The sequence below is a fragment of the Lucilia sericata genome, unplaced genomic scaffold, assembly GCF_015586225.1.
Source record: "Lucilia sericata isolate MDLA Ls3-8-SP2 unplaced genomic scaffold, ASM1558622v1 Contig000194F_arrow, whole genome shotgun sequence".
In the NCBI taxonomy this organism is placed as follows: domain Eukaryota; kingdom Metazoa; phylum Arthropoda; class Insecta; order Diptera; family Calliphoridae; genus Lucilia; species Lucilia sericata.
This window is the reverse complement of record NW_023994222.1, coordinates 260,610-276,060: the sequence shown is the minus strand read 5'-3', so window position 1 is coordinate 276,060 and position 15,451 is coordinate 260,610. Positions and strand designations below refer to the sequence as shown.

Below are 15,451 nucleotides of genomic sequence, written 5' to 3'. Positions count from 1 at the left end.
TAGTAATGATTATGTGTTTAATTTGTTTATGTAGTATTTTAGAATTTTTCACTATTTTTATAAAATTTTATTTCATATTTTTAGAAATTTTTTTAAGAAAAATCAAGAAATTTTGGGGAAATTATATTTTTATACTTTTTCAACAAATAACAGCTTAAAAATTCGCCTCAAAACTCTTTAAAACTCAATTTTTCGTCATTTAAAAATAGTAGTATTTCTACTACTTTTTAAAAAAAGGTCACAAAATAGTAATTTTTTTTAAATATCTCTTGAATAAACATTTTAAATCAAAAAATCTAACATTTTTAAAAAAGTAGTATTTCTACTACCTTTTTCAAAATGTTTCAAAATATTTAAAAACTTGTTAAAACAATTCTGAAATACTAAATACGACAATAAAAAGTGATTTTTGCTTTAAATTTGAATATTTAAAAATAGTAGTATTTCTACTACTTTTTAAAAAAAAAGTCTCTACATGTTTAAAAACTTGTTATTAAAGTGCACAAACACTATAGAAGAAAATAAAAACTGATTTTATACAAAAATTTAGTTTTTTAAAATAGTAGTATTTCTACTATTTTTTTAAAAATGCTTCAAAATGTTTAAAAACTTGTTAAAACTGTTCTGAAATACTAAATAAGGCAATAAAAAGTGAATTTTGATATAAATTTAAATTTGAAAAAATAGTAGTATTTCACTACTTTTTATAAAATGCTTCAAAATTTTTTTAAAATTACATAGTTAAAACATTAGACATATATTAAAAAAGTAAATAAAAAGTGATTTTATTCAAAAATTTAGTTTTTTAAAAAAGTAGTATTTCTACTACTTTTTCCAAAATGCTTCAAAATATTTAAAAATTAGTTAAAACATTAGACAAATACTATAGAAGTATATAAAAAAAGGATTTTATGCAAAAATTTCGTTCTTTTAGAAAGTAGTATTTCTACTACTTTTTATAAAGTGCTTCAAAATGTGTAAAAACATGTTTAAATAGTACTGAAATGCTAAATAAGGCAATAAAAAGTGAATTTTGAAATAAATTTCAATTTTAGAAAATAGTAGTATTTCTACTACTTTTTTTAAAAATGCCTCAAAATTTTTAAAAATTAGTTCTAAAGAATATTTAAGGCTATTAAAAGCAATTTTTGTTATAAATTTCAAGTTTAGAAAATAGTAGTATTTCTACTACTTTTTTTAAAATGCTGCAAAATGTTTAAAAACTTGTTGTAACAGTATTACAATACTAAATCAAAGACCTTTTAAATAAAAATTCTTATTTTCCACAAAATTTCTTGAGCTTTTCCTAAAAATTTCTTAAATTTTCTTTAATTTCTTTTCTACAAAAGAAATTTTGTTTAAATGTTTTATATTTCATCAATTTTCTTAATTATATTTTAATAAACTTACACTATTTTAACTTACAACTTTAAGAAAACCCTTTATAATTTGTGTTTAAGTCTTATCAACTAAAAGTTTATAATATTTTTTATAAGTTTAGGCTTAAATCTATAGACAAAAACAAGATTTAACTAAAAACAAAACAAAACCTAAAAAAAATAATATTAGTAACAAAACAAAAACAAAACTTAAAAAAAAACATTCGAACTTAAACGTAAAATATAACGCAGTCTCTTTGGAAATGAAAATTTTTATTTGGGATTTATAGTCAAAAAAAGGAAATGTACCCAGAGAAATAAGGTTTTTTATTATTTATTTAATGTTTTTTTTTTTCTTACTCCCAGAGAAGTGTTATTAAACAAAAACTTAGAAACTAATTGACTATTTTGTTTGTGTTTATAAAACTAAAACAAAAAGCTCTTTTTTTATGGAGAACTTAAACAAAAACAAAAAATTTAACTTTAGTCTGTTTTATGTTTATTTTCACTATATTTTAGGCACTTATGGTTATATATTTATTTTTGTGTATTTTTTTAGGGAACTTTTAAATAAAACAAAAAATTTTCACAAGCTAAAAGCTTTCAAAGCTTTAAATGATATGGCAGTTGTTGTTTAATACAAAAACAAATAAAAAAAATTTTAAATCTAAAAAAATAAAAGTTTGTGATGTTAATTTCAGCAATAATTACGCCTATTGTTTAAAAAAGCTTTAAAAGCTTTTAGTTTTTTCCCAGAATTTAAAAAAAAAATAAAAAAGCTTTTTCGTGTGTAAGTTTAAAAGGGGAAAAATTCATATAAAAACCACTAATTATTAAAAAAAGAAAAAAATTCTTTAACAAAAATCTTTAAAAGCTTTAACCTATAAAAGCTTTTTTTAGTAAATGCCGGTTTTCTATAAAAAATAGCAAAAACTTTAAGCTCAAGGTATAAATGTTAATAAAATCATAAGAAATTCATAAAAGCTTTATGAAAAGTAAAAAGCTTATTACAAAAATTTAAAAGCTTTTTAGCCAAAACTATAAGAAAATGCTAATAAAGCGCTTTATAAATAAACTGCCTTAAAAAAACTTTATTTTTAATATAAATTGTGAAAAGCTTTCATATATGTATTTCCTAAAAGCTTTTACATAAAATCCTAAAGCTTTTAGTTAATTTTCATGTATTTCTATTTAACAATAATTTTATAGCAGAAAAACTTAAAAGCTTTTACTTTTATTATATAAACTTAAAAGTTTTCTTTAGAAATTGAAAGCTTTATAACAAAAACTTTAAGAAAAACTTACTTAATTACTGTTTAAAAGTTTTGCGATATAAAAAAAAACTTTATTTAAAGTAAAAATGTGTAAAAGCTTTTAGTTAATATTAATAGCTTTAGATATATTTCCATAAATTTTAGATAAATTCTTATTAAAACCATGAAGATTTTGAAAAGCTTTGATTTTAAACGCTTTTTTATAAGGATTTCTTGTTGAAAAGCAAAAGCTCACTAAAAGTTTTTTTGGAAAAGCGACAATTTTATATATTTTTAGCAAGAAAATTTTAAAATTTTTATTAAATTTTAACCAAATTCTAATTTTTAATAAATTTTAACAAAATTAAAATTTTTAATAAAATTTTGGAAAAGCTCGTTAAAACTTTTTTGAAAAAATCGCTAACTTAGATATATTAAGCACGAAAATTTAAAAATTGTGAATAAATTTTACCAAAATTCTAATTTTTAAGCCAAACTTTCGGAAAGCTTTTAACAAATTTTCAAACTTTTAACAAATTTCAGAAAAAAAGTTGTTAAATAATTTATTGGGAATTTGAAAAGTAATAGATTTTAAAGCTTTCAGCTGAAAAAGCTTTTTTTAAATAAAAAAGCTTTCAAAAGCTTTTTTTGAAAATTTTACATTTTTGCTAGTTTTGCTTTCAAATATTAGAGTTCTCCTGAAATTCAACTTATACTTCACGAAAAAGCTCTTTTTTACTCAATTTTGTACATAATTTTTTTGTATAAAAGAAAATTTTGGTATTCAGCTTTAAAGTTTTCATGGCTCACTTTTCTTATTTTTGTTCCAATTACCTTATTAACTAAATAAAGAAAATACACTTTACGACTTGCACTATTAAAAACTTATTAACAAAAAAAAAACTACAACATCTTAAACATGAAAAGCTGGGATTTTTCTTTTGTATACAAACACCTAAAGCTTTAACTATAAAGAAAAAGGAGGGAAGGGGGGGGCAGGAGTTAGTGTAACATTATGTTTAAGTAAAAGACTCACCGAAAGTTGACTTAACTTTCGTATAGTATAATAATGGAATAGTTTTGTATGTCCATAAGCTAAGGGGTGCCATTGGTAGTGTTCGAGGGTAAGGAGGCCAATGAAGTGGAGGGATTAATAGGTATAATAGAGAGTTCATTGTTGTTGGGTAGTAAAAGTTCAGCTTGCATGATTTGCTGCTGTTGTTGCTGCTGCTGCTGCATAGAGTTGTTGCTTAAAAGGGAGTTGTTAGAGGAATTCGTAGAAGATGTTATAGTTAAGGTAGGAGTTTCATTAGTAGAGTTTAAAGATATATCTTGATCCTCCATTTCTTCATCACCATTTTCCACCAGTAAACTAGAGTAACGACAGGAGGTGGACTGGCATTTGCAGGTGAAATAACGATTCTTAATCGACCAAAATTTATCGCCATAATCAAAGCTGAAAGTAAAAGTTTTAGTAATTTGTACAAGTTATTTGTTACCTATAATAATTACCAAATTTCCTCTCCCACTTCTATGTCACGACAGGTGAAGAATGATATTTTGGGAAAACGATAATCTTGATGTTGATAAAATACCCTAACGGGCACAATATTAGGTTCACATGAATGATTAAAGAAACGACTAACATTGCCATAATAGTTGGCATCGATACAATGATTATGACCCAAATCGAAAAAGTAAGAATCGTCGGTACGACGATCAGCCTCCATTTCTGTTAGAACTTCTCCGGTATAAACTGCCACAAAACTGCCCTTGGGTATGTGGACCATGGTGCGTACACCCCAGCCTTTGGAAGAGTCTTCACATTCAATCACCTGCAGCGGTATGGTTATGCCATTTTGTACTACACGATTTTTGCAAAAACGCTTCAAAGAAATTTTGAAAAAATCAGCATAAAAACAACAAATTTTAATGAAATTTTCTTGCTACCTTATTGCAATTGCACACATCATTACATTCGAATAAAACAGCTGGATCCTCAAAGTTAAAATCGGCACTTAGTCGTCCCTCTGCCGTATACCAGCTGCGATCCGAGGCTCCCGTACACTGACAGCTATCGGTGGTGCATCTGATAGAAAAATAAATTTTAAAAAAAGTTTCCCTATTTCCTTCAATCCTGTACTCACCCATCACTACAATTACATATGCGCATTTGCGATACTCGCTGATCAATTTGTACCGAATTCTGCAATATTATAGTATCGGTTATATAACGAAAATCGGGTAACATTAATTGATCAGACTCTTCTACTGGCATGACATTATTTTCATTGCGTAAAGCTTGAATCGGGCACAATTCACGACCATTACTGATGTCACCACAAACAATGTTCGAACGACGACGATGTAAAGCATGCATTTCCATTTGAAAGCCTACATGACGAGCACAATCTGAATGTTCGTCGGGTATGCAGTCATAGGGTAGTTCATCGGAACGATTGCGCAGCATCAGGTCGGCACCATTGAAAATAAGTAAAAGGCAGAGTTTTTTACTTGATAAACGACAGGCAATGTGTCTAGAGGAAAGAAAAGGGAATGCATATTAAAACAAATTCATCATTCTTATATCTCTAGTTCAGTTCTAGTTCAGTTCTAATTCAGTTCTAGTTCAGTTCTAGTTCAGTTCTAGTTCAGTTCTAGTTCAGTTCTAGTTCAGTTCAGTTCTAGTTCAGTTCTAGTTCAGTTCTAGTTCAGTTCTAGTTCAGTTCTAGTTCAGTTCTAGTTCAGTTCTAGTTCAGTTCTAGTTCAGTTCTAGTTCAGTTCTAGTTCAGTTCTAGTTCAGTTCTAGTTCAGTTCTAGTTCAGTTCTAGTTCAGTTCTAGTTCAGTTCTAGTTCAGTTCTAGTTCAGTTCTAGTTCAGTTCTAGTTCAGTTCTAGTTCAGTTCTAGTTCAGTTCTAGTTCAGTTCTAGTTCAGTTCTAGTTCAGTTCTAGTTCAGTTCTAGTTCAGTTCTAGTTCAGTTCTAGTTCAGTTCTAGTTCAGTTCTAGTTCAGTTCTAGTTCAGTTCTAGTTCAGTTCTAGTTCAGTTCTAGTTCAGTTCTAGTTCAGTTCTAGTTCAGTTCTAGTTCAGTTCTAGTTCAGTTCTAGTTCAGTTCTAGTTCAGTTCTAGTTCAGTTCTAGTTCAGTTCTAGTTCAGTTCTAGTTCAGTTCTAGTTCAGTTCTAGTTCAGTTCTAGTTCAGTTCTAGTTCAGTTCTAGTTCCGTTCTAGTTCTTTTCTAGTTCTGTTCTAGTTCTGTTCTAGTTCTGTTCTAGTTCTGTTCTAGTTCTGTTCTAGTTCTGTTCTAGTTCTGTTCTAGTTCTGTTCTAGTTCTGTTCTAGTTCTGTTCTAGTTCTGTTCTAGTTCTGTTCTAGTTCTGTTCTAGTTCTGTTCTAGTTCTGTTCTAGTTCTGTTCTAGTTCTGTTCTAGTTCTGTTCTAGTTCTGTTCTAGTTCTGTTCTAGTTCTGTTCTAGTTCTGTTCTAGTTCTGTTCTAGTTCTGTTCTAGTTCTAGTTCTGTTCTAGTTCTAGTTCTAGTTCTAGTTCTAGTTCTAGTTCTGTTCTAGTTCTGTTCTAGTTCTGTTCTAGTTCTGTTCTAGTTCTGTTCTAGTTCTGTTCTAGTTCTGTTCTAGTTCTGTTCTAGTTCTGTTCTAGTTCTGTTCTAGTTCTGTTCTAGTTCTGTTCTTTCTGTTCTAGTTCTGTTCTAGTTCTGTTCTAGTTCTGTTTCTAGTTCTGTTCTAGTTCTAGTTCTAGTTCTGTTCTAGTTCTGTTCTAGTTCTGTTCTAGTTCAGTTCTAGTTCAGTTCTAGTTCAGTTCTAGTTCAGTTCTAGTTCAGTTCTAGTTCAGTTCTAGTTCAGTTCTAGTTCAGTTCTAGTTCAGTTCTAGTTCAGTTCTAGTTCAGTTCTAGTTCAGTTCTAGTTCAGTTCTAGTTCAGTTCTAGTTCAGTTCTAGTTCAGTTCTAGTTCAGTTCTAGTTCAGTTCTAGTTCAGTTCTAGTTTCAGTTCTAGTTCAGTTCTAGTTCAGTTCTAGTTCAGTTCTAGTTCAGTTCTAGTTCAGTTCTAGTTCAGTTCTAGTTCAGTTCTAGTTCAGTTCTAGTTCAGTTCTAGTTCAGTTCTAGTTCAGTTCTAGTTCAGTTCTAGTTCAGTTCTAGTTCAGTTCTAGTTCAGTTCTAGTTCAGTTCTAGTTTCAGTTCTAGTTCAGTTCTAGTTCAGTTCTAGTTCAGTTCTAGTTCAGTTCTAGTTCAGTTCTAGTTCAGTTCTAGTTCAGTTCTAGTTCAGTTCTAGTTCAGTTCTAGTTCAGTTCTAGTTCAGTTCTAGTTCAGTTCTAGTTCAGTTCTAGTTCAGTTCTAGTTCAGTTCTAGTTCAGTTCTAGTTCAGTTCTAGTTCAGTTCTAGTTCAGTTCTAGTTCAGTTCTAGTTCAGTTCTAGTTCAGTTCTAGTTCAGTTCTAGTTCAGTTCTAGTTCAGTTCTAGTTCAGTTCTAGTTCAGTTCTAGTTCAGTTCTAGTTCAGTTCTAGTTCAGTTCTAGTTCAGTTCTAGTTCAGTTCTAGTTCAGTTCTAGTTCAGTTCTAGTTCAGTTCTAGTTCAGTTCTAGTTCAGTTCTAGTTCAGTTCTACTTCAGTTCTAGTTCAGTTCTAGTTCAGTTCTAGTTCTGTTTTAGTTCTGTTCTAGTTCAGTTCTAGTTCTGTTCTAGTTCTGTTCTAGTACTGTTCTAGTTCTGTTCTAGTTCTGTTCTAGTTCTGTTCTAGTTCTGTTGTAATTCTGTTCTAGTTCTGTTCTAGTTCTGTTCTAATTCTGTTCTAATTCTGTTCTAGTTCTGTTCTAGTTCTGTTCTAGTTCTGTTCTAGTTCTGTTCTAGTTCTGTTCTAGTTCTGTTCTAGTTCTGTTCTAGTTCTGTTCTAGTTCTGTTCTAGTTCTGTTCTAGTTCTGTTCTAGTTCTGTTCTAGTTCTGTTCTAGTTCTGTTCTAATTCTATTCTAATTCTGTTCTAGTTCTGTTCTAGTTCTGTTCTAGTGCTGTTCTAGTTCAGTTCTAGTTCTGTTTTAGTTCTGTTCTAGTACTATTCTATAGTACACTTTAGACTTATAGTCTAGTTTAATATCGTTTTTTTTTTTTTTTTTTCAAAATTTACTTACAAAGGCGTTTCACCCTCCACATTTTGTATATTACAATTAATGCCCGCCTTTAGTAATACTGTTATTGTATCCAAATCATGATTCTGTAATGCTGCCCAATGTAACACCGTATTATTGTCATTATCGCAGATATTGGGATCAGCACCTTGTTGCAGAAGTAAACTGCAATAAAATTTTCGCATTTAAAGAACTTCCCACAATCCAGGTTACAATAAACATTTCCCTTTACCTTACTATATCCGTATGACCTAATTCAGCGGCCCAAACCATGGCCGTCCAACCACCATCATCTTGAGCATTAATAAAACTCAAAAATTGTGACACATCCTTACTGGCCTTATAGCTATGAACAATAAGCTTAAGGATTTCCAAGTTACCAGTACGTGCTGCTATATGTAGAACAGTATGACCATCAGGACCCTATAAAACAAATATTAAGAAATTTTAAAAACTTGAAGACATCACCCACTTACCCTTAAAGCCAAATCGGCACGATTTTGCAAGAAAAGATTAACAATATTACACTTTTCCTCTTTGACAGCACACATAATGGCGGTGCGTAGCTCACGGTCCATCATATTAATAAAATCCGAGCCTACACCCTGGCACAATAATAAATAGGCCATTTGTATGGTGCCATAATGGGCCACTAAATGCAAACAAGTGCCATGATAAAATTCACGCATGCAGGTTGTAACATCGTAATTAGAAGCTACAAGAAAGCAATAGTTTAATCAACAAGAGTTTATTTTTATTTCTAAACATCAAGCTTACCCAATATTTCCGCTACCCTTTCCAAATCATCATTCTTTATCGCATAATACATATCTTTGGTGGTAAATTCCGTTGCCTGATTGTGTGTTTGCAAAGTACGTCCTCGAGCATTTACCACATTCATAACCGATTCGGGTATAAGTTTATCATAGTTAATGTTAACATAGGGACGTATAACGCTTGTTGACCAGCTCACAGAAGCCGGGCTATTTACACTGCCTAGGGGAGTAAGCGAGGAATTTGTAGCAGTATTGCTGGCAGGGGTTAATGAGGGTACTAGGGGCTTTTGTGTGGCCTGGAATATGGGCACGGTTTGAGTTTTCATAGTAATGGTAGAGGTGCGTTCGGGTGTGTCTAGGCCACAGTGTGGACACTTAAGTACCAATGTACGACTAGCATTTTTCGAGGCAGGTTGTTGAGGATCATATTTAGAGCTGAGAACAATACGCTGTGCACAGGCTGCGTGAAAGAAGTGCTTTTGTTTGCACAAGATAAATTTGCCCTGGAAAAAAAATACAAAATTTTTAACAGAAAATCAAGAGTGAATAAAACTGAACTAGAACGGAACTAGAACTAAACTAGAACTGAACTAGAACTGAACTAGAACTGAACTAGAACTGAACTAGAACTGAACTAGAACTGAACTAGAACTGAACTAGAACTGAACTAGAACTGAAATAGAACTGAACTAGAACTGAACTAGAACTGAACTAGAACTGAACTAGAACTGAACTAGAACTGAACTAGAACTGAACTAGAACTGAACTAGAACTGAACTAGAACTGAACTAGAACTGAACTAGAACTGAACTAGAACTGAACTAGAACTGAACTAGAACTGAACTAGAACTGAACTAGAACTGAACTAGAACTGAACTAGAACTGAACTAGAACTGAACTACAACTGAACTACAACTGAACTAGAACTGAACTAGAACTGAACTAGAACTGAACTAGAACTGAACTAGAACTGAACTAGAACTGAACTAGAACTGAACTAGAACTGAACTAGAACTGAACTAGAACTGAACTAGAACTGAACTAGAACTGAACTAGAACTGAACTAGAACTGAACTAGAACTGAACTAGAACTGAACTAGAACTGAACTAGAACTGAACTAGAACTGAACTAGAACTGAACTAGAACTGAACTAGAACTGAACTAGAACTGAACTAGAATTGAACTAGAACTGAACTAGAACTGAACTAGAATTGAACTAGAACTGAACTAGAACTGAACTAGAACTGAACTAGAACTGAACTAGAACTGAACTAGAACTGAACTAGAACTGAACTAGAACTGAACTAGAACTGAACTAGAACTGAACTAGAACTGAACTAGAACTGAACTAGAACTGAACTAGAACTGAACTAGAACTGAACTAGAACTGAACTAGAACTGAACTAGAACTGAACTAGAACTGACTAGAACTGAACTAGAATTGAACTAGAACTGACCGAGAACTGAACTGGAAGTCTCATCCAATTTTTACTCACCTGCGTACAAAAGATACCACACGCCGGACAGGAATTATGAGCCTTAAGTCTCTTCTGATGCTCCTCACACAGGACCATATATACAGACCTCTGACTGGCTCTAAACAAATTTAGCACCTCACCCGTGAGTTGATGAGAACAACCCACTTTTTCCTCATCTATATTATCAATAGCCCAACAATATTGTGTTTCCTTAATCATGGGCGTACAATAGTTAGAGGTGATGTGACATAAACAATCAAATTTAGTTTTTGCTGAGGTTTCTGGCACCGTTAAAGAAGTGGAGGCATTTGAGGAGGTGGTATTCTGCCCGGTAGTTGAGGGTGTAGGAGTGGTGGCTGATGTATTCTCCGCCACTACAGAGGCATTTAAAGATTTCAATTCCACCACCTTATCGGCATTGGTGGAAATAGTTTTCTGCCTTTGAGTGCGTCTTGTTTGGGGAGGTGTGGATGAGGAGGAAACCGATCTTTGTGTAGTGGTGGCAGCTGCTGTTGGAGGCTGTGTAGTAGTGGTATCTTTACGCCCCCTTAAAGTCACACTAGGTTTACCTACTTGTACACGAGTGGTGGGCACAAATTCAGCATTATCACTTAAACTATCATTGTCACTTGACTCATTGCTGACATTACGCCTTAGGCCCATTCTTTCGAAATATTTCTCCTTTTGTTTATTCAATTTGCGCTGCTGTTTCTTGCTTAACTTTTTATCTTCGGGTGAACGATTTTGATTCCATTTTCCTGATTTTATTTCCTGCAGGAACTTTTTTATATCAGGGCAGGGAAAAAGCTTCTTTTTAATATTACTAGTGCCCGTGGGATGACTGTCATTACTATTTTCTGATTTTTCACTCTTCTGCTTGGAATTTGTGGTTGTGTTATGTTCATTTTGTGTGACAATTTGATGTGTAGGAGTTGTAGTGTCATTTTGTTGCTGCTGCTCTGTGGAACTCCAATTCTGGGCTGTCATTCGAACAATATTTTTGGTTTCAAATTCATAACGAAGTTCATCATTTTCTAAAATCTTAGTAGTTGGTTTTATGCGCCTCTGGGAACGTTTTGGTACAATGACAGCCGCCTCTGAGTTGTGTTTTTTGTAATTAGTTGTGGCTGATGTAGTAGAGGATGTATTTTGTTCGTTGTTATCTTGCTGCAATTTCTCAGTTTCCAATTGTACTTTAGCTTTTCGTCCTCGCTTTTTAGGAGGTGTCTTCTCATCTAGCGTTAATCTTAAAGTCTTTCTTGTGGGTGATTCATTGCTTTCATGATTTTTATTATTGTCATCTGATGGCTCCTTTTCCTCATCGAATATTTTGAAACCATCCAAACGATTGCACAAACGTTCACTACGTCTTGTGCGCTTACCCTCTTCATCTTCTGATTTATTGAGTAGTCCTGCCAATTCAATTTCATCATCTGCAGGATTCTTCCGTTTACGTGTTAATTTACGTTCTGTGTTTTGTGGCGAACTGTGACGTTCAATTATGGGTAATTCGTTTGTGGTAGCGTTGTGATTGCTATCAGCATCTGTGGTGGAATATTTTTTATTTCTACCTCTACCACGTTTAGAAACCGGCTGGTGTTTATCTATTAATGGTTTGTTGTCATCAATTAATGATGTATCATTGCTTTCGGCGGCATTAAGGATTGATTGTTCTTCTAAATCTGTAGAGGATTTTTGCAGATTTTCATTTTGAGTGCTGGGTGCAGTATCAGCAGCCGATGACAGATTCTGCAAAGAGTTAACATAATTTGTTGGTTTATATTTTATGCATATTTTAGGCTAGTCTTGACTACAGTACATTTCTAGTTCAGTTCTATAGTCTAGTCTATAGTCTAGTCTATAGTCTAGTCTATAGTCTAGTCTATAGTCTAGTCTATAGTCTAGTCTATAGTCTAGTCTATAGTCTAGTCTATAGTCTAGTCTATAGTCTAGTCTATAGTCTAGTCTATAGTCTAGTCTATAGTCTAGTCTATAGTCTAGTCTATAGTCTAGTCTATAGTCTAGTCTATAGTCTAGTCTATAGTCTAGTCTATAGTCTAGTCTATAGTCTAGTCTATAGTCTAGTCTATAGTCTAGTCTATAGTCTAGTCTATAGTCTAGTCTATAGTCTAGTCTATAGTCTAGTCAATAGTCTAGTCTATAGTCTAGTCTATAGTCTAGCCTATAGTCTAGTCTATAGTCTAGTCTATAGTCTAGTCTATAGTCTAGTCTATAGTCTAGTCTATAGTCTAGTCTATAGTCTAGTCTATAGTCTATAGTCTAGTCTATAGTCTAGTCTATAGTCTAGTCTATAGTCTAGTCTATAGTCTAGTCTATAGTCTAGTCTATAGTCTAGTCTATAGTCTAGTCTATAGTCTAGTCTATAGTCTAGTCTATAGTCTAGTCTATAGTCTAGTCTATAGTCTAGTCTATAGTTTAGTCTATAGTCTAGTCTATAGTCTAGTCTATAGTCTAGTCTATAGTTCTAGTCTATAGTCTAGTCTATAGTCTAGTCTATAGTCTAGTCTATAGTCTAGTCTATAGTCTAGTCTATAGTCTAGTCTATAGTCTAGTCTATAGTCTAGTCTATAGTCTAGTCTATAGTCTTGTCTATAGTCTAGTCTATAGTCTAGCCTATAGTGTAGTCTATAGTCTGTCTATAGTCTAGTCTATAGTCTAGTCTATAGTCTAGTCTATAGTCTAGTCTATAGTCTAGTCTATAGTCTAGTCTATAGTCTAGTCTATAGTCTAGTCTATAGTCTAGTCTATAGTCTAGTCTATAGTCTAGTCTATAGTCTAGTCTAGTCTAGTCAATAGTCTAGTCTATAGTCTAGTCTATAGTCTAGTCTATAGTCTAGTCTATAGTCTAGTCTATAGTCTATTCTATAGTCTAGTCTATAGTCTAGTATATAGTGGCATAGTCTAGTTTATAATCTAGCTGTTCTAAGATAAAACTACATATTTCACAATAAAACATATTTTAATTTACAATTTAGTTTAAATAACATTTAGGGAAAATCTTTTTAATTAACTTCGGTTTTTCCCCCCAAATTTCTATTGGTTTTTATTTCCTTTCAAAATAATATTTTTCTTCTTTTTATTGCCCATTCTCTCTCAATACTTTTTCTAAATAAAAATATATTGTGTAATTAAGTTATACTCACATTTTTAACACCTTTAACATCATTATTAGTTAGCTCCCCTTCTTTATTAACATCATTAACACCAACATCATCTGGTTTTATAGCAAGAAGAGTATTTGCAGTGTTGTTGTTGTTATTATTAAGCACCTCTTTGGTTGTTATTGTTGTTGTTACATCCCCATGTTTAGTAATAGCACACTCATTTGAGTTTGTTGTAGTTGTAGTACCGTTATTATTTGCTTGGTTATTATGATTTGTATTTATTTCATTTGTATTGTTGTTGTTATTGTTATTAGTAATTTGTTGTGGAGGGGGTTTGTTGGTTTTGTTGTCAAATGAGGGGCTGTTTGTTAGGGAGGTGTTGTTGTTGTTGGTTTTTAACGTTTGCGCAGTAGATTTTGCTGTCGTTGCCGTAGAATTATTATTGTTGTTGTTGTTGTTTGTGGGCTTATCATTTTTATGTTTTTCTGTTTCATTATCTGCTTTAACGGTTTTATTGCTATTTGTGGGGTTTTCTTCTTTTTGTTTGTTGTCTTCTTGTTGAAGAGCAGATGTTGATGGTTTTGTTGTTGTTGATGTTATGGTGGATGCTGTTGCTGCTTCTTTTTCATTTACTTTGTTTTGATTTGTTATTTGTGTTTTGTTTGAAGAATTTTCTTGTTCTTGTTTGTTTATGTTGGGAATTTGGTCTTCATCATCGTGGTCGGCAGTTGTTGGTGGATTTATTTTGCCAACAAGTGTTTTGGGAGAGGGAGATATTAAATTTATAATTGTTGAGGGAGATGTTGATGCTGCTGCTGCTTCTTCTGCCTCTATGGCTGCTAATGTTGTGCTTGTTTTAGTTAACATTTCTTTTTCATTTAGATTTTCTATTTTTATGTTTAATTCTTGTTGATTTGAATTTGTAATTAATTTTTCTTTTTCTTGTTGTTGTTTTTGATTATTATTTGTTGTTGTAGTAGTTGTTAAGTTATTAGTATTGGTATTATTGTTGGTTTGTTTTATTAAAACTGGCTGACCTTGATTTTGATTGGTTTTGTTACTGTTATTATTATTATTGTTGTTGTTGTTGCTATTAGCATTATTTTGTATTTCCTTTGCTTTATTACAATTTAATAATTGTTCGGACTTTGTTTCCTTGATTTCCAAGTTAATGGTCTCCTCTACTTCTTCCTCTAGTAAATCTTTAAATGTTTGCTCTAGATTTTCTTCATTAGCAAGTAATTTTTCTTTTACTTCTCCACCTTCTGGCCCACCTACTACATGATCATTTTCTTTTTTAAACTTTTGCTCTTGTGTATCCTCAACAGCAGCAGGCTCCTGTTTATTTAAATTATTTTCCTGCTTCTCTAACTCAACCCCACTTTCTGCTGCTTCTGTCTCTGCGGCAGCTGTTGTAGTCATTGATTTCACACCAGGTTTCTTATCTTTATCTTTAGCAGCAAATTGATTCTTGGACAAATTTCGCCATTTCAAAGTCTTATCATCGGTTAGATCTACTTCAGCATTAGAGGGGCAATCACTGTTAAAGGTGTTCACCATGCTGCTCAACAATCCCTCCAAACAATCCGTCATTTTGTTAAAATTTTTATTTTTCTATAAAATTTTCTTAAAAAATTTTATTTCTCCTCCCTTTTTCTAAAAAAATATTCTTTTTTTATATTTTTTCCACTTTTGACGTCACTTCTTTATTTTTTCCTTCCAGCTTAAAAAAATATTACTTTTTCAGCAAAATTTCTCTCTAATCTTTAACATTTTGTTTAAATTTCTATGTTTCTTCCTCTTACAATAATTATTGCTTCATTTTAATTAAATTTTTTTAGATATTTATTCAAACATTACTTTTTTTGTATTTCTTCACCATAAAAAAATCTTTTTATATCTCTTCTCTTAAATATGAAAAACACACATGCACACACATACACTCTTTTACACACAAAAACTTATGCTGCTTTTGCTGTTGTTGTTTTTGCTGGTGTTCATGTAGCAGCAGAAAAAAAAATTCAGTTTTTTTTCTAGCTCTCTTCTCAATGTATTTTTGTTACAATTTAATGTTTTTCTTAATAATTTTTACATTTTTAGTTTTTCTCTTTAAAGTTTAAACTTTTATTTCTTAATTTTTACAAATATTTAATTTTTTCTTTGGGTTTTTCTATATTAAAAACAATTTTAATAAAAACACTCGAAGAAATGCAGTTTCTTTGCCCGTCTACTTTTTGACAACTTGAAGTGTTAAAAAAAAGACTGCCAGATGTTTGTTTATCACAAAAAGTTGCCATATTTAATTAATAATGTCATT

At 31.7% G+C, this 15,451-nt stretch overlaps 1 protein-coding gene across 1 annotated transcript; it reads right to left on the bottom strand.

Annotated features, from left to right (window-relative positions):
• Window positions 1–2,998: 2,998 nt before the first annotated feature.
• On the bottom strand, window positions 2,999–15,373 carry LOC119601862. The gene is made up of 10 exons (XM_037953083.1): window positions 13,174–15,373; window positions 10,028–11,758; window positions 8,532–9,033; window positions 8,231–8,469; window positions 7,987–8,177; window positions 7,758–7,919; window positions 4,780–5,169; window positions 4,583–4,721; window positions 4,145–4,518; window positions 2,999–4,088 (listed from the first exon to the last, which is right to left on the bottom strand). The coding sequence occupies exons 1-10, from the start codon at window positions 14,725–14,727 to the stop codon at window positions 3,728–3,730; spliced, it is 5,643 nt and encodes a 1,880-aa protein (XP_037809011.1). The 5' UTR covers window positions 14,728–15,373; the 3' UTR covers window positions 2,999–3,727.
• Window positions 15,374–15,451: the final 78 nt, after the last annotated feature.